Below are 16,589 nucleotides of genomic sequence, written 5' to 3' on the forward strand. Positions count from 1 at the left end.
GAAGGATTGGTCGTCTGTCGTTCTGAATTTTCAGAAATATGTAAACGTTTTAACTCAAAAACTCATTAAACTTGGTATGCGATTTTATGACTACAATTGAAGTTCTGTGTCGAATTTTGGTTAGGAGGAAAAACACAAATGCGGTTTTCGGATACTATCAGCCGCATGCTAGGAATGAATCGTCAAAAAACTCACCAAGGATGACACGGAAAGCTAGATTCAGGCCAAATATCTATGTTTCATAATTTCTGTTCACCAATGCCATGCACAATATCCATATTGCCTTATGAAATGTCCGTCACTTAATCTGGGCTGAGGGGTAATACCTTTATTAGAGAGTAAGCGAGAAAATGTTGGGAATATCACTTGTTTTCTGTTGACAATTCGCAACAATAAATCTTCCCCTTCATTGCATAAAACGCTATATTTTATTTCAATGTAAATAAATTTGTATTTGATATTTTATCTTCAGGTTATGAAACTTTATCCTTTTCGTTTATTTAGGCAAGAAAATAAAGCTGTCACGGCAAAGATTGGTTGCAGTCGTGGACCTTCTCTCCTGATTGCCATATTGAAATCTTTATGGCCGTATCTATTGGCTGCAGGCACGCTAGAGTTTTTGAACAACTTTGTCTCATTGCTTCCACCTGTAATATTAGAGTAAGATTAGAAGAATCCATACATTGTAGATTTATTAGAATAGTGAATATAGATATATGCTATATATTTCCTTTTTTTAAATTTAATTAAAAATTTTAATTTAATATGTTTTAAACTTTTTTTGAATATGTTTGAAGATTATAATAATGAAAATCCAACAAATATTCTGCCCTATTATCAATTTCTATGACTAATACTATAAAAAGAATACGATTGTTCTTCCCTCGAAATTCTCCTATATTTTGCGGAACGCTGTGGCCTGGTGGTAAGGTCTCGGCTTCGGAACCGGAGAGTTTCCGGTTCGAGACCCGATTCCACCGCAGAACCGTCGTGTAAGCGGGTATGGTGCACGTGAAATCAGTCGGAGCCTCCAGCTGGTGGTACATCACCTGACCGTAGCTCAAAATGACGAGATCCGTCTCAAATTAGCCCCAGTATTGCTTCAAAACGGAATGTTATTATAACTAAACTAAACTAAACTCATATACTTTGCATCTTATATCACCTTATGCTTAACAAAATTGAATATACTTGTTTGAACGTTTTTCTTCTCCATATAGTTAAAAAAATTCAATTTGCATGCTGGGCTTTTATTTTCCCATACAATAATAGAATTGAATATGCATATTGGAACGTTTCACTTCGTTATATATGTAGTTAACAGAATTGTGTGTGCATGTTAGAGCGAAACCTTTTCCCTAAGAATAATTTCGTCAAAAATTTGATACTGATTTACATTTTTGTTGTGAAACTCTGCATTTCATAAATGTTGTTCGTATGTTAAAACACCGCTTTCGTACATATTCACATGAGCAGATCGATAGAGTAGATAGTCAAATTCATTAGTCAACAAAGCCAATTATCAACAGTTCAATGACTGAAATCTCTTTTGTGAACCACCTACCTATCTATATAATTTCACCTTAAATTATATAGACAATTATATTATTAAAAAATCCAGGTAATAATATGGTATATTTATTTTGAAAAAAGTTGTATGCATACTTTTGGCAATATAAATATTTCCCAACAATCTGGCTTATATCTAATATAATTTTCAAATACAACATCAAACATTGATTGCTTACCTGACAACCGATGAGAAGTAATTTATTTTTTTAACAATTAGATAGATCACTCCTTTATAGAGAACTCGACAATAGAAACTATCTCTTCAGGTAACACACTGAACTTCCATCAACCACTATTTTCAAAAAAAAAAAAAAAAAAAAAAAAAAAAAGATATAACGTACCCTCTAAAAATAATGCCAATTATTTTCTTTCTCACATGATTTATTTTCTATGGCTATCAGCCTACGGTTGGCATCGGTCACTCTCAGGTTTTTAAATGAAAGTAAAAAGGAACTGTAGACAATTGGCAACAATATACATTTCAAGGTTGATGCACCTTTACACAAATCCCCCACCCCCAATTTTGACTTGGTGATTGCATATATTTTTATGTTTAACCCTTAACTGGGGATGTGCGGTCTGTGAGACCGCTAGCGATGGATTTTCTGTCACCCCTATTCTATTTTTAGCTCAATTGAATGGATTGACCCTGTAGCTTCCTGTTTTGTGACCTTCAATACACGTGCACTTTCTCAACCGATTTTAGCGGATGCCTTTTAAAATAATTCAGTTATTTCTTCGAACGCGGTCTCTAAGACCGCAACTCCCTGTTAGTGTCCCAGTGATAAGCAAGGCTTAGTAGATGGCGCTTAAACTTGGGCCCCGAAATATCATCCAGTTTACTGATCTTATTAGGAAGCAGTGTTCCAGACACTTTTAAATGAAGCAGAAAGTGATTTTAGTAATAAGGATAATTGTACAGAAGAATTTTTCGATGAAAGTCCGCATTCAACTCATTGTGATATGAATGTTTAGACATAATTAATTTTTCTAGTGATAATGTATTTTGAAAAATTTATAAAATATATTAATATACCAAGACATATATATACAGAATTTATGGATTGATTTTTATACTAGTTCTTAACCTATATGTTTAAAATGCCCTAGAGAACAGTGCTAAGAAAGTCACACAAGCCGATAAAAAAGAGCCAATTTTAGCTATTGTCATTTTATTTATTTTTCATATAATTGTTGAATTTTATATTATATTGCCTTCTCTATACCTTCATATACTGTAAAAATAAATGATTTAAAAAGTAAAAAGTAATATGCTTTTTCAAGAATATTATTTATTGTAACATGTAATTTGAGAAGAAAATGCATGTTCCAACGCATTTATTTTTTTCAATGATAAGATATTTTGAAAAATTTCTAAAACATATCCATATATCAAGAAAAATGTCTGCAAAATATATTGGCAGTTTTTCATACTAATACATTCATTAGAAAATTTAATTTGAGTGTAAATGAAATGCGGTCTCGTAGACCGCACCTCCCCAGTTAAGGGTTAATGAAAAGAAATCTCCGTATAATAAATATGTATATCTGTGTAATAAATATCTATAATAAATAAAGGATACTGAGCAGCGATAATGATATTGCTAATGAATTTTTTACAAGCGGAATCGTATTATTTCTTTCTATAAAGCTGTATATATTACTGCATTATTTTTTTATTTGAATAGTTACATTATCACATTTATTGGAAATAACGAAGCTACGTGGCATGGATATATGTACGCTTTTCTGCTTTTCCTCACGGCCTGCTTTTCCACTTTGTCTTTTGTTCACAACCAAAACTTTGTTATGACTGCTTCTCTCATTCCGCGTGTTGGACTCAATACCGCTATTTACCATAAGGTAATTAATTAACTATACTCTCTTTATTATACATTTTTATTTAACTTATTTCATGTTTATTAATCCGGAACTTCGCAGTCGATGTTTTTTAATGCGAACATTAATAACGCACGTGCTTACTGATTTTTTGAAAATTTGAAAATTGTAGAGTTACATATTCCCAGTGAATTTGCACTATTTTAATAATTTTAGATCTTAATTATCAGCGAATTAATTAATTCATTTCAGTTTTATTCTGCGTTAATAGATTTCAGAAAAAAATTGATTACAATATTTCATAATTTTTAATTATAAATTAAAAACAAAAAGTATAAAATGTTTAAAATAATTTTTAGTACATTAATAATTGCAAAAAAAAAATGTTTCAGTCGATTATCACGTTAATTATAGAAAACCGTAGTTAAATAAATTTTTAAAGCATTTTCCATGAAAGTTATAAATTTTCAAATATAATAAAAGTCGAAACAACAAGATCCAAACTTACATGGATAATGAAAAACATTTCAATTTTTATAAAAATGTATATTTGCTTTGAAGAGAAGAATATGAAAGGTACAATTCATGAAATGAAAATTGTGTATCGCTCTGGTCTGGGGATATCCTCTCTGCTAAATTTCAAAAATGCATTCTAAAAATCCTGTAATTGTTTTTTCGTAGGTCCTAAAACTGAGCAATAGTTCCAGACGCAACTACACCGTCGGAGAGTTGTGCAATCTGGTTGGAACAGATACTCAAAAGATCTTTCAGCAGATATGGACGCTGAACTCAGTCTGGAGTTGTCCCATGCGAATCACCCTCATCATGATCCTTCTTTGGCAATACCTGGGAGTGGCCACCCTTGCTGGGGTGTTAGTCATGCTGCTCATCATGCCCATGACTACCAAATTGGCTTCAATGTCTCATAAACTTCAGGTAAATTTTATACCTAAGTGCATCTCTTGTGTTGTTGGGGTGTCAGTTCATTGTTCCTCATGACCTTTCCATTGCTCGCAATAGTTGGTATTATGTTAAAGCTGCTTTAGAATTGTCTGACCCCTTCACACTGGACTAAAGATTCGAGAACTTTGATGACGAAAAATTCTGAATGGATATTCTTACTTTCATATTATACCAATAATATTAACCAAAAAATAATTATTTCTCATGGAAAATTTTAAGCTAAAGTTGTTTCTTCAAAGAAACCTTATTTATGTCACTTTATATTTTGCCTAAGAAGTCACTGATATTCTGTTGCACATTTTCTGAGCAATATATCTTAATGATCTGGTGGTCACAGCCTGGTGACCAAGGATTTTAAGTCGAGAGGAAATCATGCTTAAAGTTTTATAGTTTTAAAGACTTCAAGAAGGGTCCAATAAAACTGCTCCCGATTTTCCTCCTATTGAGAAGGGAACTTTAGCTACTTAGGGGGAAAAGATTTTCCCTTTTTTCCCTACGTTACTAGAAAACCACACCTTCAATCTTACGAACAGCAAACAAAAATTTGTAAAGTAAAAAATATAAATAAAATGTATACCGATATTATATATTTTGCTACAGAAAAATATAAGTACTATTTCAAATTTTCTGTTTACAAACCAATTAAACTAGTGAGCAACCTGAGAAAATCTATACTTGTCAGATTCAAAGACCAATGTAAAGAGTTTAATATCAAATCCAATGAGCAATATGGCTTTGGACCCACCCATGGATTTATTCACCAAATTCTAAGGGAGACAAATATTCTCAAGCATGGATTTAACAACAAATTATACGCCGGTGGATTTTTCTTGTTGTAAGACAACATTTGATATAATGTGTCGTAATACTTTCATCTTCACACTCATACATTTCAAAATACTCTTCTACTTCATTGACAAAATAACCAATTTCTTCATCATTGGATCATTCCAAGTTAAAAATAGCCAATACTCTTTCTTCAACCAGTGAAATGAAAATTGGTTCACCTCAAGGAAGCATTCTTATTCCTCTACTTTATACCATCTTTACAGCTGACTTTTTCAAGAATAACTGTATCACAAACTGTTTCTTTGCTAATAATACTGCTATCCTTACCAAGATCAACACAACAAACTTTGTCACAAAAGCACTTCAAAAAGGACTCCTGGACATTGACATCTGGTGTACAAAGTGCTGTTTTTCCAACAATACAGAAAAAAGGCCATGCTTTAATGTCTAGGAAAGGACAGCTAAAGAAACCTCCTCTTACAATCACATTCTTTGAAGATGATATGTTTTGGGAAAAAGAAATGAAATACTTTGGATTGATCCTAGACAATAAACTCACTTTTAAAAGCCATATCAATAGTAGCAGAAAGAAGTTTTAAGTACTAATTCATGTCATTATTCCTCTCACTGGAAGATGCCTCTCCCCCCCCCTCTTTCACTAAAGAATAAAATGTTTTTATACAAATAAAACCGATTCTTACTTATGCTGCTCAAATTTGTCGACTTGTTACTAAAAGAAAATTCAAGTTTTACAAAGCAAAATACTCCGTTATCATCATCAATGCTCTCTGGTTTATATGAAACGATATTTTACACATATATCTTAAAGCTTCAAAGAACTTTCAAGGAAAAATTTTAATAAGCTCTGAACTCATGAAAATCTCACAATCAAGAAACAAATTAACCGTGCTCCATGCAATGGAAAATAGGCCTTTTCTTTCTCTACCACTAAATGGACTTTGCCACTTAAATCTCCCTAGCCTCTTCCTAAATTTAAATTGCACCTCTTGCAAACAAGAGCTTCGTTTTACAGTTTAGGCGCAAATAAACAATCCTTTATTTTTCTAACCTAATACAGCAATGGCACATTACATTTTTTCCTTTGCTGCTACCTCATACTGAATAAAAGTGGCTGGGCCCTAAGACTCTACATACATTTAATTCTTGTCGGGATAACCTGGTTTGGTAAGATGTTGGATTCGCATCCCTTGGATTATAAGTTCGAACCCCGCCGGCCGAAGACTCTGTGTGTGTAGTGGCTGGCGCACGTATAAATGTGTTGTGGCCACAAAATCCTCCAAGTCCAGACAATACCTCTGGAGGGTACTGGATCAGAGGTGAACGTCGTTCTCTGATTCAGGTCTAAATTACGATCTGTGAATGAGTGAATGAATGTACGAATAAAGTCCGCCCAGAGATAAGGGCTATAACGCTTGAGTAGCTAAGACGTACTCTTGGCCCTAGATGGCACTACTGAAACAAGAGACGTTCCCTCGTCTTAAAACCGCTAACTTCGTCAGAATGTATGTCTATTACAAGTGCCATTAGAAACAACAACATACATTTAATTCAAATCTATTAATTTTTCCCAACTTTCAAAAACATTTGTTCCGAAAAATGATGCAATTCTTCTGTTTGAAAATAAATTAACGGATACCGAAATAGGCTGGAAAAAAGTTGCCCATCTCTGGTGAATGAACATGGGGAAATTTTGTTCCCATTTTTGATGTGATATGTTTTTTTTTTAATTCATTTTCTCGACATTTTAGCTAAGTTTGCCTTACAATTACTAATATTTCAAATTTCTCTCTTTATTAGAAAAAACAAATGAGGTGGAAAGATTCAAGATTAAGACAAATGGGGGAAATTCTGAACGGCATAAAGGTAAGCTCGCAGTTTTCTTTCTAAGGAGACTTTATTATTCATGTTATAATCCTTTTAAAGATCTTTTATTGCAATCCTTTATTCATTGTTCATGTTGTGAATTAAGCTAATAAAAACTAATATAATTAAATATAAAAATAATATGGTCAAACATAGACATTCCTTTTCTGACGAGAGATCTCTGTATTCAGATAGGATAACATAATTCAAAACTGCTGCAAATTTTCCCCCATGCAATCAATTGCATAAAAAAATATAACATCTTTTTTGATCCTGTAACAAGCTTTCAGACCTTTTTTAACAAATTAAAGTAAGAGAATAATTAAAGGCTATTCATAGCAGAATATAGTCAATTCGTTTACACAAAGGAATTTGTATAACACCCAGCATGTAATATTTAAAATAACAGCAGAAATATCTTTACTTCATGTTTCTAACTAATCATGGCTCGTACTATCAGTATAAACCACTATTTTCAGATATCTTAGACCTGGATGCCTTAAAAAAGTTCTTTCCGAGCATGATTAAAACACACAAAACACATTCAACTTTATTAGTGCGACAGTCCCAGGTGGAGTCTGGCCATCCTCAGAATTCTATTTTATGCCATTCTATTCTTGGGTAAGGTTTTACAATTTGCCACCTTAATAGTTTTCAAATCTTTTTCTAGACAGTCAATTCATCAAATTTTTCATCTCCCTCTATTTATTTTCCTGTATACTTAGTATAGAGAAGATATAGTAATCGTCCAAAAATTCGAACTCCTGATTTTGACGAATCTCCACGTTATAGACCTCCCTGAGTTCGGAAAACGCATTTTTGGAAAATGTCCATCTGTCTGTCTGTGACTAAGACAGTCCAAGAGCAAGCATTTTGAGTAGACGGATAAAATGTGATATACGATCTTAACACCGAATTTGAAAAAAAATTCTATCAAATTTTGTGCGAAATCCGTTCAGAAGAAACCTGCCTATCTGGCTGTTTGAATATGCATTAAATTTGATAACTACAAAATAAAAAGAATTAGATGGATAGGATTCGGCACATACATTTAACATTTATCAAATTTTCAACAAAATCCAAAGAGGGGATGATCATCTGTCAGTCTGTACTTTTAGAAAATTATAAACGTGATCATTCAAAAACGCAATGAATTGAATATGTATGTTATTTTGTAAACACAAATGTAGCTTTTTAACAAATTTTTGTTTCAATCGATAGGAAAATACATCATCTAAAATACATATCCGATTTTCGAATGCTCTTAACTGCCAAATAACTCGCCAAGGTTTCAGTAAAAATGCTAAATTCACGCCAAAGATTAATATTGTTACGAATCTGTGATGCGGCTTCCCAGCATAGTCGGTTCCATAGGAGGTCCCAGAGCTTGACGACAAACTTGGCGACTTGGCGACGAATTTGGCGACTTTGGCGCCAAAATAGATTATACCCGAAACATCGAGAATTTTCCCGAACCGTCCAGTAGGAACCGAGATACGCCTCGAACGTTCCTGATCGGTTGAGAGGCTTGTAGCCCCGCCTCCTGAGACCTATAAAAGGAATCAGTCCTGCCTCCGCCGAGTAGTCATGAACCAGTGGTGGACAGAGAAGGGTAGTCGGAATCGACGATAAAGAACTGGTCTTCCAGAGATAAGTGGAGTAGCGACGGAGTGAAGCTAGTGCTGAACTAAGCTGTGTGCTACTGTATGCTGCTGTGTGTGCTGTTGTATGCTGCTGTGTGTGCTGTATATAGTTGTCGTCTTTGTGCTGTCCTGTGTGTCTTCGTGTAAATAAACGTCGTTGTTTCATTTTCTACTGCCGCTTGCTGATTGAGTGTTCTCCACACCATATCACCCCCACTATCCAAACGAACCCCCGGACAATTTTCGTAACAATATTTCATGACTATTTGCCTAATGTCTTGCATGGTTTTCTCTAGTATAATGCCTTTATTAGAGAGTATGCTAGAAAATTTGGGGGAAATCACTTCAGCTGGTTTCGAGTATCCAATAGTTTAACCGAAATAAACTTTTCAGTGGCTCCATTGTCATCCAATCTCATTAAAAGTCCTGCCCATTATATTCTTTATATTGCTATAAAAATAGTGTATCTAATAATAGTCTTTAAATAGTTTGTAAATTTCCGAGTTGGTTCTTCTTTTATAGCATTTAATTCAATCAAATATGTATCTTAAAATACAAAAAATCATTACTTCCCCCTATTTTCTGATTGCAGATTCTGATTGCAAATTTCCTTGCATGTCTTCTTTAGGTTCTAAAGCTATTTGCATGGGAGACTGCATTCATGAGAAGCATCAGTTCCGTTAGAGAGAAAGAAGCAGCCACACTCAGGAAGCTCGCTTTTATAAATGGAACCATCACCTTCCTCTGGACATGCGCTCCTTTTCTAGTGAGTGGAAGATTTATAAATTATAAAAGGCATTTTTCTCACAAAATCCTCATGTTTAACTAAATATAATGATTCAGTGATGACAATAAGGTATTAAAAAATGACAATAGAAATTTGCGAAGGTATAATGAAATAGCCTTTTCTGAAGTGCCTGCTGCATCCTCGTGGTAGGTATGATATGGTATGGTGTGGTGTATTGTCACAAGGTCCAATTCAGAACAAGCTGCGCCATTCGCAGGTATTTTTAAACAGTCCCAGTATAAAAAGTGTAAATAAAAAAAGAATTCATTGTAAAACGTCAAAAACTTGACTTATCACAATTTAGCACAATCTCAAATTTTAAATGCTATGAAAGAACCAATGGCTTTTAAAAAGTCAAAAAGTTTTGAGTGAGGTTTTTCACTCATCAAGTTCTGTAGATTTAAAATAGGCAAATGAAAGAGAATTAAACGATCAGAAGTAAAACTGGGCATTGAGTAAGAATATGTGCAATAGAATTTATCACTCCACACTTCGTACAATGAGGGACCCGTTCACCAAACAGCAAATGTCTATGCGTGTACCTAGTGTGTCCAATGCGAAGACGAGTTAATTTTACATCTGCGCATCGGTTCGATAAAACTGACCACATATTTACTTTTGGTTGAATAGCATATAGCTTGTTATCAACCTGCATGTCCCAAACTTTCTGCCACTGCTCATAGATATATCGTTTGATATATCCCGAAATATCACAGAAGGGAACACGAAAATAAAGAGGTTCTGAAGCCAGTTTTGCAGCCTGATCTGCAAGCTCATTGCCATCTGCGACTTGGTGTCCAGCAGAAAATTACGTCGGAGTCTCTGTTCACCAGTACTGACAATCGTTCCATTATTTGTGCAACAACCGGATGACAAGAATAATAAAACTTTTGCAATTGTTCCAAAACACTCATGCTGTCGGTGTATATGCAAAATTTACGAGAGTCAGATGAAGAAATACTTTGTAGCGCATATACAATAGCGGCTGCTTTTGCTGTGTATACTGAATAGATCCTTGTGAATCAAGCCAACTATCTACTGAATGGTTTGGATAGAGCGAATGATTGATTAACTGAAAATGAACTATTCTATGAACAGAACTACTTGATCAAAAATGTGAATGGCTACTTGAAGAATGTGTTTTATATCCCATATCAGTTTTGTAAAACACATAACAATAACTATAAATAATCTAATTTTTATTAGTTAAAAAAATACAATAATTCCATGAAAATATCTGAATTGTAAAATATTGACGAGTTCTTTGCTGCTAAATTTCTAACTCGTCAAACTCACTCTAACATATCGTTAATGCCATGATGTGCTTTTCAAGGTTTTCATATTTATTTTTCAGGTAGCCATCAGCTGCTTCGTGACTTTTGTACTGATTGACGAAAAAAATATTTTGGATCCTAGCACTGCTTTCGTATCTCTTACTCTCTTTAACACACTTCGCACCAATATGGCTGCGATTCCACAGTTGGTGACAGAAATTGCTCAGGTGAGGTGCACAAAATGTTATAAAAATATATTTAGATTGAATTATTTGTTACAGAATTTCTTTTTAAAAATGTAGTTTTAAATATACCTATTATCGTAAAGAAAAAAATTCCAATGTCTCTTTCCAAATTGTATTACTATATTACGGCACTGGACAAAAATAATAATAATACTTATGCTTTTCTACAAGATGTCATTTGATGCCAGTAATAAAGTTGGGTTGACATTTAGTTCCTCAAACTTTGGCTTGAGATTCAGGATCGATTGCTTAATTAGTATGATACCTGACATAATGTTCAGAGAATAATATATTTTTAGAAATCTTTAAGGACAAAACGTATTTAGATTTTTTTTAAAGCAATATTAATGATTAAAGTCGAGGAAGGTCATTGTAGTAATAAAGGTGGGTAACGTTTAGTTCCTCGACATTTGGCTTGAGATTTAATATCAAAAGAATATGTTAGGTGTGACCAGCGGAACTGATAGCTCCGTTTTTCACGTTCAAAAGGTTATTAAATGAAGCAGTTTGAAATATCTTTGCATTAAAAAACATTCGGCATGTAAATATTGTTACGAAACTTCCTCCACTAAGTCCGTAAAGTCAACGGGTTCGTTATAGTGGATGTATGGTGTAACATAATCAACAGGACTCAGTAACAAACGACAACTTTATTAACACGAAGGCACGAAAACACATACAACAAATACACAACCGAGACGCACACAAGCAATACACAGCAGCAAACTTAGAACGAACAGTAGACCACAAGTAGTAATCGGTAACTAACAACAACCACAGCACGCAAAGCAGCCAGACAGAACTTAACAAGAGGAGGGAATCTACGTAGCTACCCTCTACGGTCTCTCCAAACGCCTGCAATTATCCATCGTCTCTTCGGTATAGCTGTATCCAACTGCCGACTCATTAACACACGACTGGCTACTCCACACATGACTCGATGCTGCTGCTGTAATAAACTCCAGGATTCGACACAAGCTCAATCCACCAATCGCTTGAGCTCCACTAAATGCTTACACTTCGTTGGATTGATCTAACTAATTCGCCGTTGACTCACTATGCGATTCTAAATCTCTCGACGACAGATTTCGGCTTGAATAGCTGGCCTTTTATTGCTTCCGGAGCAGAGCAGAGAAGGTTCTGAAACAGCTTCTGTTAACTCTATCGCCACAATTCTTGAAGATTCTAGTATTATCCATTTTGTTGCCAAATTCATAGCCAACTCACCAAATGGTCACAGGGTTTGTCGCCAAGCCAAGGGATCATTGATCCGACATCATCTAACAGAGCTGATAGTAAAACTATCGTTCCAGTGATGAAACCAACTGTGACAGGGAACAACACTACAGATTCGTAACAATATTTTATTCTGTTCTTCTTTTATTCAAATCAAATGTTCTCAATAATTTGTGACATTGCTAGAGTATTTTGGAAAAGCTGCCCTAGATAAATGATTAATAACTGATTACGTTTCATTTCAGAGTCGGGTCTCTTTCAAAAGAGTTACAGATTTCCTTCTGAGCGAGGAGCTGCAAGGCAGAACGGCAGAAGCAGATCTAATGGATGGTAAGGGACGAAAGGAAATACAGATCCACTTGTATGATGTATTTTCACACATTTAATCCTTTGAACAGTTTTTCGAAAATGCATTGAAATTTAGAAATATCCTAAAATCAGTCACTTCTTTGGATCGATGTAGTGTAAATAATTTTATTTGTGAAATTGCTTTAAAAAACCATTGTGTGCTTTAAAAAACCATTATAAGAAAGTATAATAAATAATAAACCAATGTATCATACTCCTAGAGATTATGGACCCTTTTATGCTTAAATTCGTATTGAATGAGTATTTTGCACCTCTTCCCTTTCGCTAATTATAATTAAAATTTATTAAGGATATCTAATTATGATATCAGGTGCATATACTAAATGTCTTTATAAAGGTTGTTGCGTTTTTCAGTTATCACAAATATACATATTAACCCTCTCGCTACGTAATTCTTTGATCAAAATCGGTTCAAAAATTGCGAAACGTTTCCTGCCAGACATCTTTCAGCTTCGAAAAGAGCTCGCAAAACGCGCTTGTATATTTCGCAGAACCACGGACAACTAACGCTATCTCTTAGCTCAGATATGAGTGAAACCATGAAAGGGAAAAGAGCGGGTTGCACGGCTAAACAGACGGGAAAATGCATCCCCGTGGAAATCACTGGTTGCCAAATTTTGCTATCTCTACGTTGTTCGTGGAATGCAGTGGGATATGCAGTGAGAAGGTTAATTAAAGTCAGACCATTTATAGATTTGATTCAAAATTTGGCACACATCTTCGTTTAAAAAGGTATAAAACTAGTATTTTATCCAACCCACTAATAAAATGTGTGTGTTATTATTGTGTTATCACAGACATGCATAGGCAGAACGATTTCCGTCTGAAAAATTTCATCAAAAATCTGAAGAAAATTTAAAATTTGGAGCCTAAATAGCATACCAAATTTCAGTAGTGTAGAGGAAATTAAAAATGGATTTCGAGTGTCTTTCCTCCAACGACAAAATTCATAGCATTTCTCGAAGATCACATATCGAATTTCATTTCTTGTTTCCGAATTATTGTGTTCACGTTATGACATGCATAATGTTACGAGCCTGTGATGAGGCTTCCCAGCATAGTCGGTTCCATAGGAGGTCCCAGAGCTTGCTGACCGTTTGGCGACTTGGCGACGAATTTGGCGACTTTGGCGCCAAAATAGATTATACCCGAAACATCGAGAATTTTCCCGAACCGTCCAGTAGGAACGGAGATATGCCTCGAACGTTCCTGATTGGTTGAGAGGCTTCTAGCCCCGCCTCCTGAGACCTATAAAAGGAGCTGCAGCTGCCGGGGAGTCGATGGTGAATTGAGTCGTGGACCAGTGGAGTCGAAGAGTAGTCGGAAGCGACGGTGAAGAACTCGTCTTCCAGGGACTAGCGGAGCAGCGACGCAGCTGAGATGCTGTGTATACTGTTGTATGCTGCACGTCTCAGCTAAAAATAATCGTCTTCTGTGCTGTATATAGTTGCCGTCTTTGTGCTGTCCTGTGTGTCTTCGTGTAAATAAACGTTATTGTTTTATTTTCTACTGCCGCCTGCTGATTGAGTGTACTTCACACCATATAACCCCCATTATCCAAACAAACCCCTGGAAATTCCGTAACAATATATAAGGAGAGAGACACAGACAGAAAGAGAGAGAATGAGATCGACAGGTTGTTAGCCTGTTGACTAATTGGGTCCAAAGTTCGACTTCATTTACAATTTTAATGATAAACTATATAAATTTTATACAAATAATTATTTTTGTTCATCTTATTCTCATAGATATTTATCGACGAACAAACAGACTTCCATAAACAGGTACAGGTATTAGGCAAAAATCTGGGAAATCGATGTGCTATCGCTCAAATTTCATGCATTAGTTTTTTTCGTTTTTATCTCTAAGTTGGATATTTTTTTCCTCCTATTTATGAAAATAATCTTTTTTTTTAATTCATAGAGATCTAAAACTTAAAGATTCATTAATGATCTAGGCTGTTTTTTTTTCTCTGAAATGTCTCAATTGTTTTTTTTTTTAATCCTACAATAATTTTTGTTTGCATATTTCTCACAAACGACAGTAAAAAAGTCTTCTGCCTTATTACTGATGTCTATAGTAATACTTTTTAAATTTTTTTAATCTTTGCAGTCTAGAGTTCAAATCATGAGGAAATAGTTTCAATAATACACACATTTTATTATTCGTTAATGTTTGTTGTTTCCTTCAGGAAATACGATAGAAATAAATGGAGGAACATTTTGTTGGACAAAGGAAGAACCCCCGTTTCTGCGTGACATCTGTCTGTCGGTGAGACAGGGCAGTTTGGTGGCCGTCGTGGGTCCTGTAGGTGCCGGAAAGAGTGCCCTGTTCTCAGCTATTCTGGGAGAAATGCATGCCGCCAAAGGGACCGTGAAAATAATGAAAGTGAGTTGTCGATAAGTTTTCCCCTTTTCTTTGAGAGAGGAACAGACGATGGTCTAACATACTTTTTTTTACTTGCAATAAGAGCGTGCGATTATTGCATTTATAATTCATTAGGATTCCTCCTCCCGCGAAACCGATCTGTGAGGTATTGTAATCATATTTATTGATTCTTTCCTTTACCATACCGCATCATCCATATTTAATGATTAATTGTAAACTAGCCGCCTATGACGATCAGTTTTTTCGCCCAGATTATTAACTTATTTGGCTGTTAAATTATTAATATCGGATGCATTTCTTTAAAAAAAATTTCACCTAATTATTTAATACGACTAAAGCATATGAATTCAATAAAAACAGTTTATTGCAATTCACAAAGCATATATATTACGAAATAAAAGTGGAAATGAAAATCTTATTACGGATTGTATGATAGGCAAAAGCACGTGCTTGAGTGTTTTCATATAGAGTTTACTATATATACTCCGTAAAAACTTTATTTCTGATAGTGTATCAAATTAAAAATATTATTCAAGTTAAATGAAAAATTGTACGAAAATGAAATTTATGTCATTAAAAAGGTAATTTTTAAAGAATTTTTTTTTATTGTTTCAGAAAATATGAGTATCAATTTCAAAAGGCAAGTCAGATAGGCTTATAATTAAATGGGCGTCAAAATTGAACAATTTTTAAATAACTTCTCGCCAGATATAATCGTGTCAATTTTTTTGCAACTTTAAAAGCTGTTTGTTAGCATTTCTGATATACACCCAGGATTGCAGACTTCTAGAGAGTTTTTGGACGATTGGACATTAATCTTAAGTTTTACCACGATTACTCATCTGATAACGGTAAAGCCTGCTTTTGCTCTCCATTGAACTTTTTATTTGGAACCTATTTCTTGATTTCTTTTATCTTATTTCCTCTGATTGAATGCCCTCTGTGGCGACAAGGCGAACTATATCCATAACACTTATAATAATACAAACCGGCTCTGCCTCCTACTCGCTTATGCTCGCCAACCCCCAGGAACTGCTAATGCTCGCTTCGCTCGCTCGCCATCTACTGAACCACTTTAGTCTAGCAACACATATCTTCAGATTCAATTTATTCCAAAATGTGATAAAACAATGAGAGAAATAAAAAATATAAAGCAAAAATCATCTGCATCGACGTTCTTATAACCTTTCATTTCAATAACTATATACATCCACCAAAGAAACAAAATTTTAAAAATTGTGCTTTTCTCACAATTTTTCAAATCTGGGAACTATACCATAAAAACAGAATAAAAAAACTGATATTTACAAAAAAAAAATCAAATGTGCTTTTCACACAATTTTTCAAATTTGGAAGATACACTACATAAACAGAATAAGAATTTGATATTTACAAAAAAAAAAAAAAATTGTCTGAAAACAGCTATATTCAAATTCAATCCATTCCAAAATAAGGTAAAACAATGAAAGGAATAAAAAAATGTAAGGCAAAAAGTACACTAAGAAATTGAACTAATTCTCCTCTTGGAAGCAGCAAGGGATGGACCATGAAATCACAACATTGGTTTAATGGAGAAATATTTTTGCAGTTATCACCTACA

At 34.4% G+C, this 16,589-nt stretch overlaps 1 protein-coding gene across 1 annotated transcript in view; it reads left to right on the plus strand.

Moving 5' to 3' along the window:
• The window catches only part of LOC129957472 (multidrug resistance-associated protein 1-like), a 94,326-nt gene that overhangs the window by 25,348 nt on the left and 52,389 nt on the right, over positions 1–16,589 (plus strand). Inside the window, exons 8-15 of the mRNA XM_056069793.1 lie at positions 505–660; positions 3,261–3,435; positions 4,093–4,347; positions 6,982–7,047; positions 9,319–9,456; positions 10,832–10,978; positions 12,478–12,562; positions 14,793–14,989. Of these exons, the coding sequence (XP_055925768.1) occupies positions 505–660; positions 3,261–3,435; positions 4,093–4,347; positions 6,982–7,047; positions 9,319–9,456; positions 10,832–10,978; positions 12,478–12,562; positions 14,793–14,989 (1,219 nt within the window). The remainder of the gene's footprint in view (positions 1–504; positions 661–3,260; positions 3,436–4,092; positions 4,348–6,981; positions 7,048–9,318; positions 9,457–10,831; positions 10,979–12,477; positions 12,563–14,792; positions 14,990–16,589) is intronic.

This window comes from Argiope bruennichi, chromosome 11 (genome assembly GCF_947563725.1).
Source record: "Argiope bruennichi chromosome 11, qqArgBrue1.1, whole genome shotgun sequence".
Taxonomy (NCBI): Eukaryota; Metazoa; Arthropoda; class Arachnida; order Araneae; family Araneidae; genus Argiope; species Argiope bruennichi.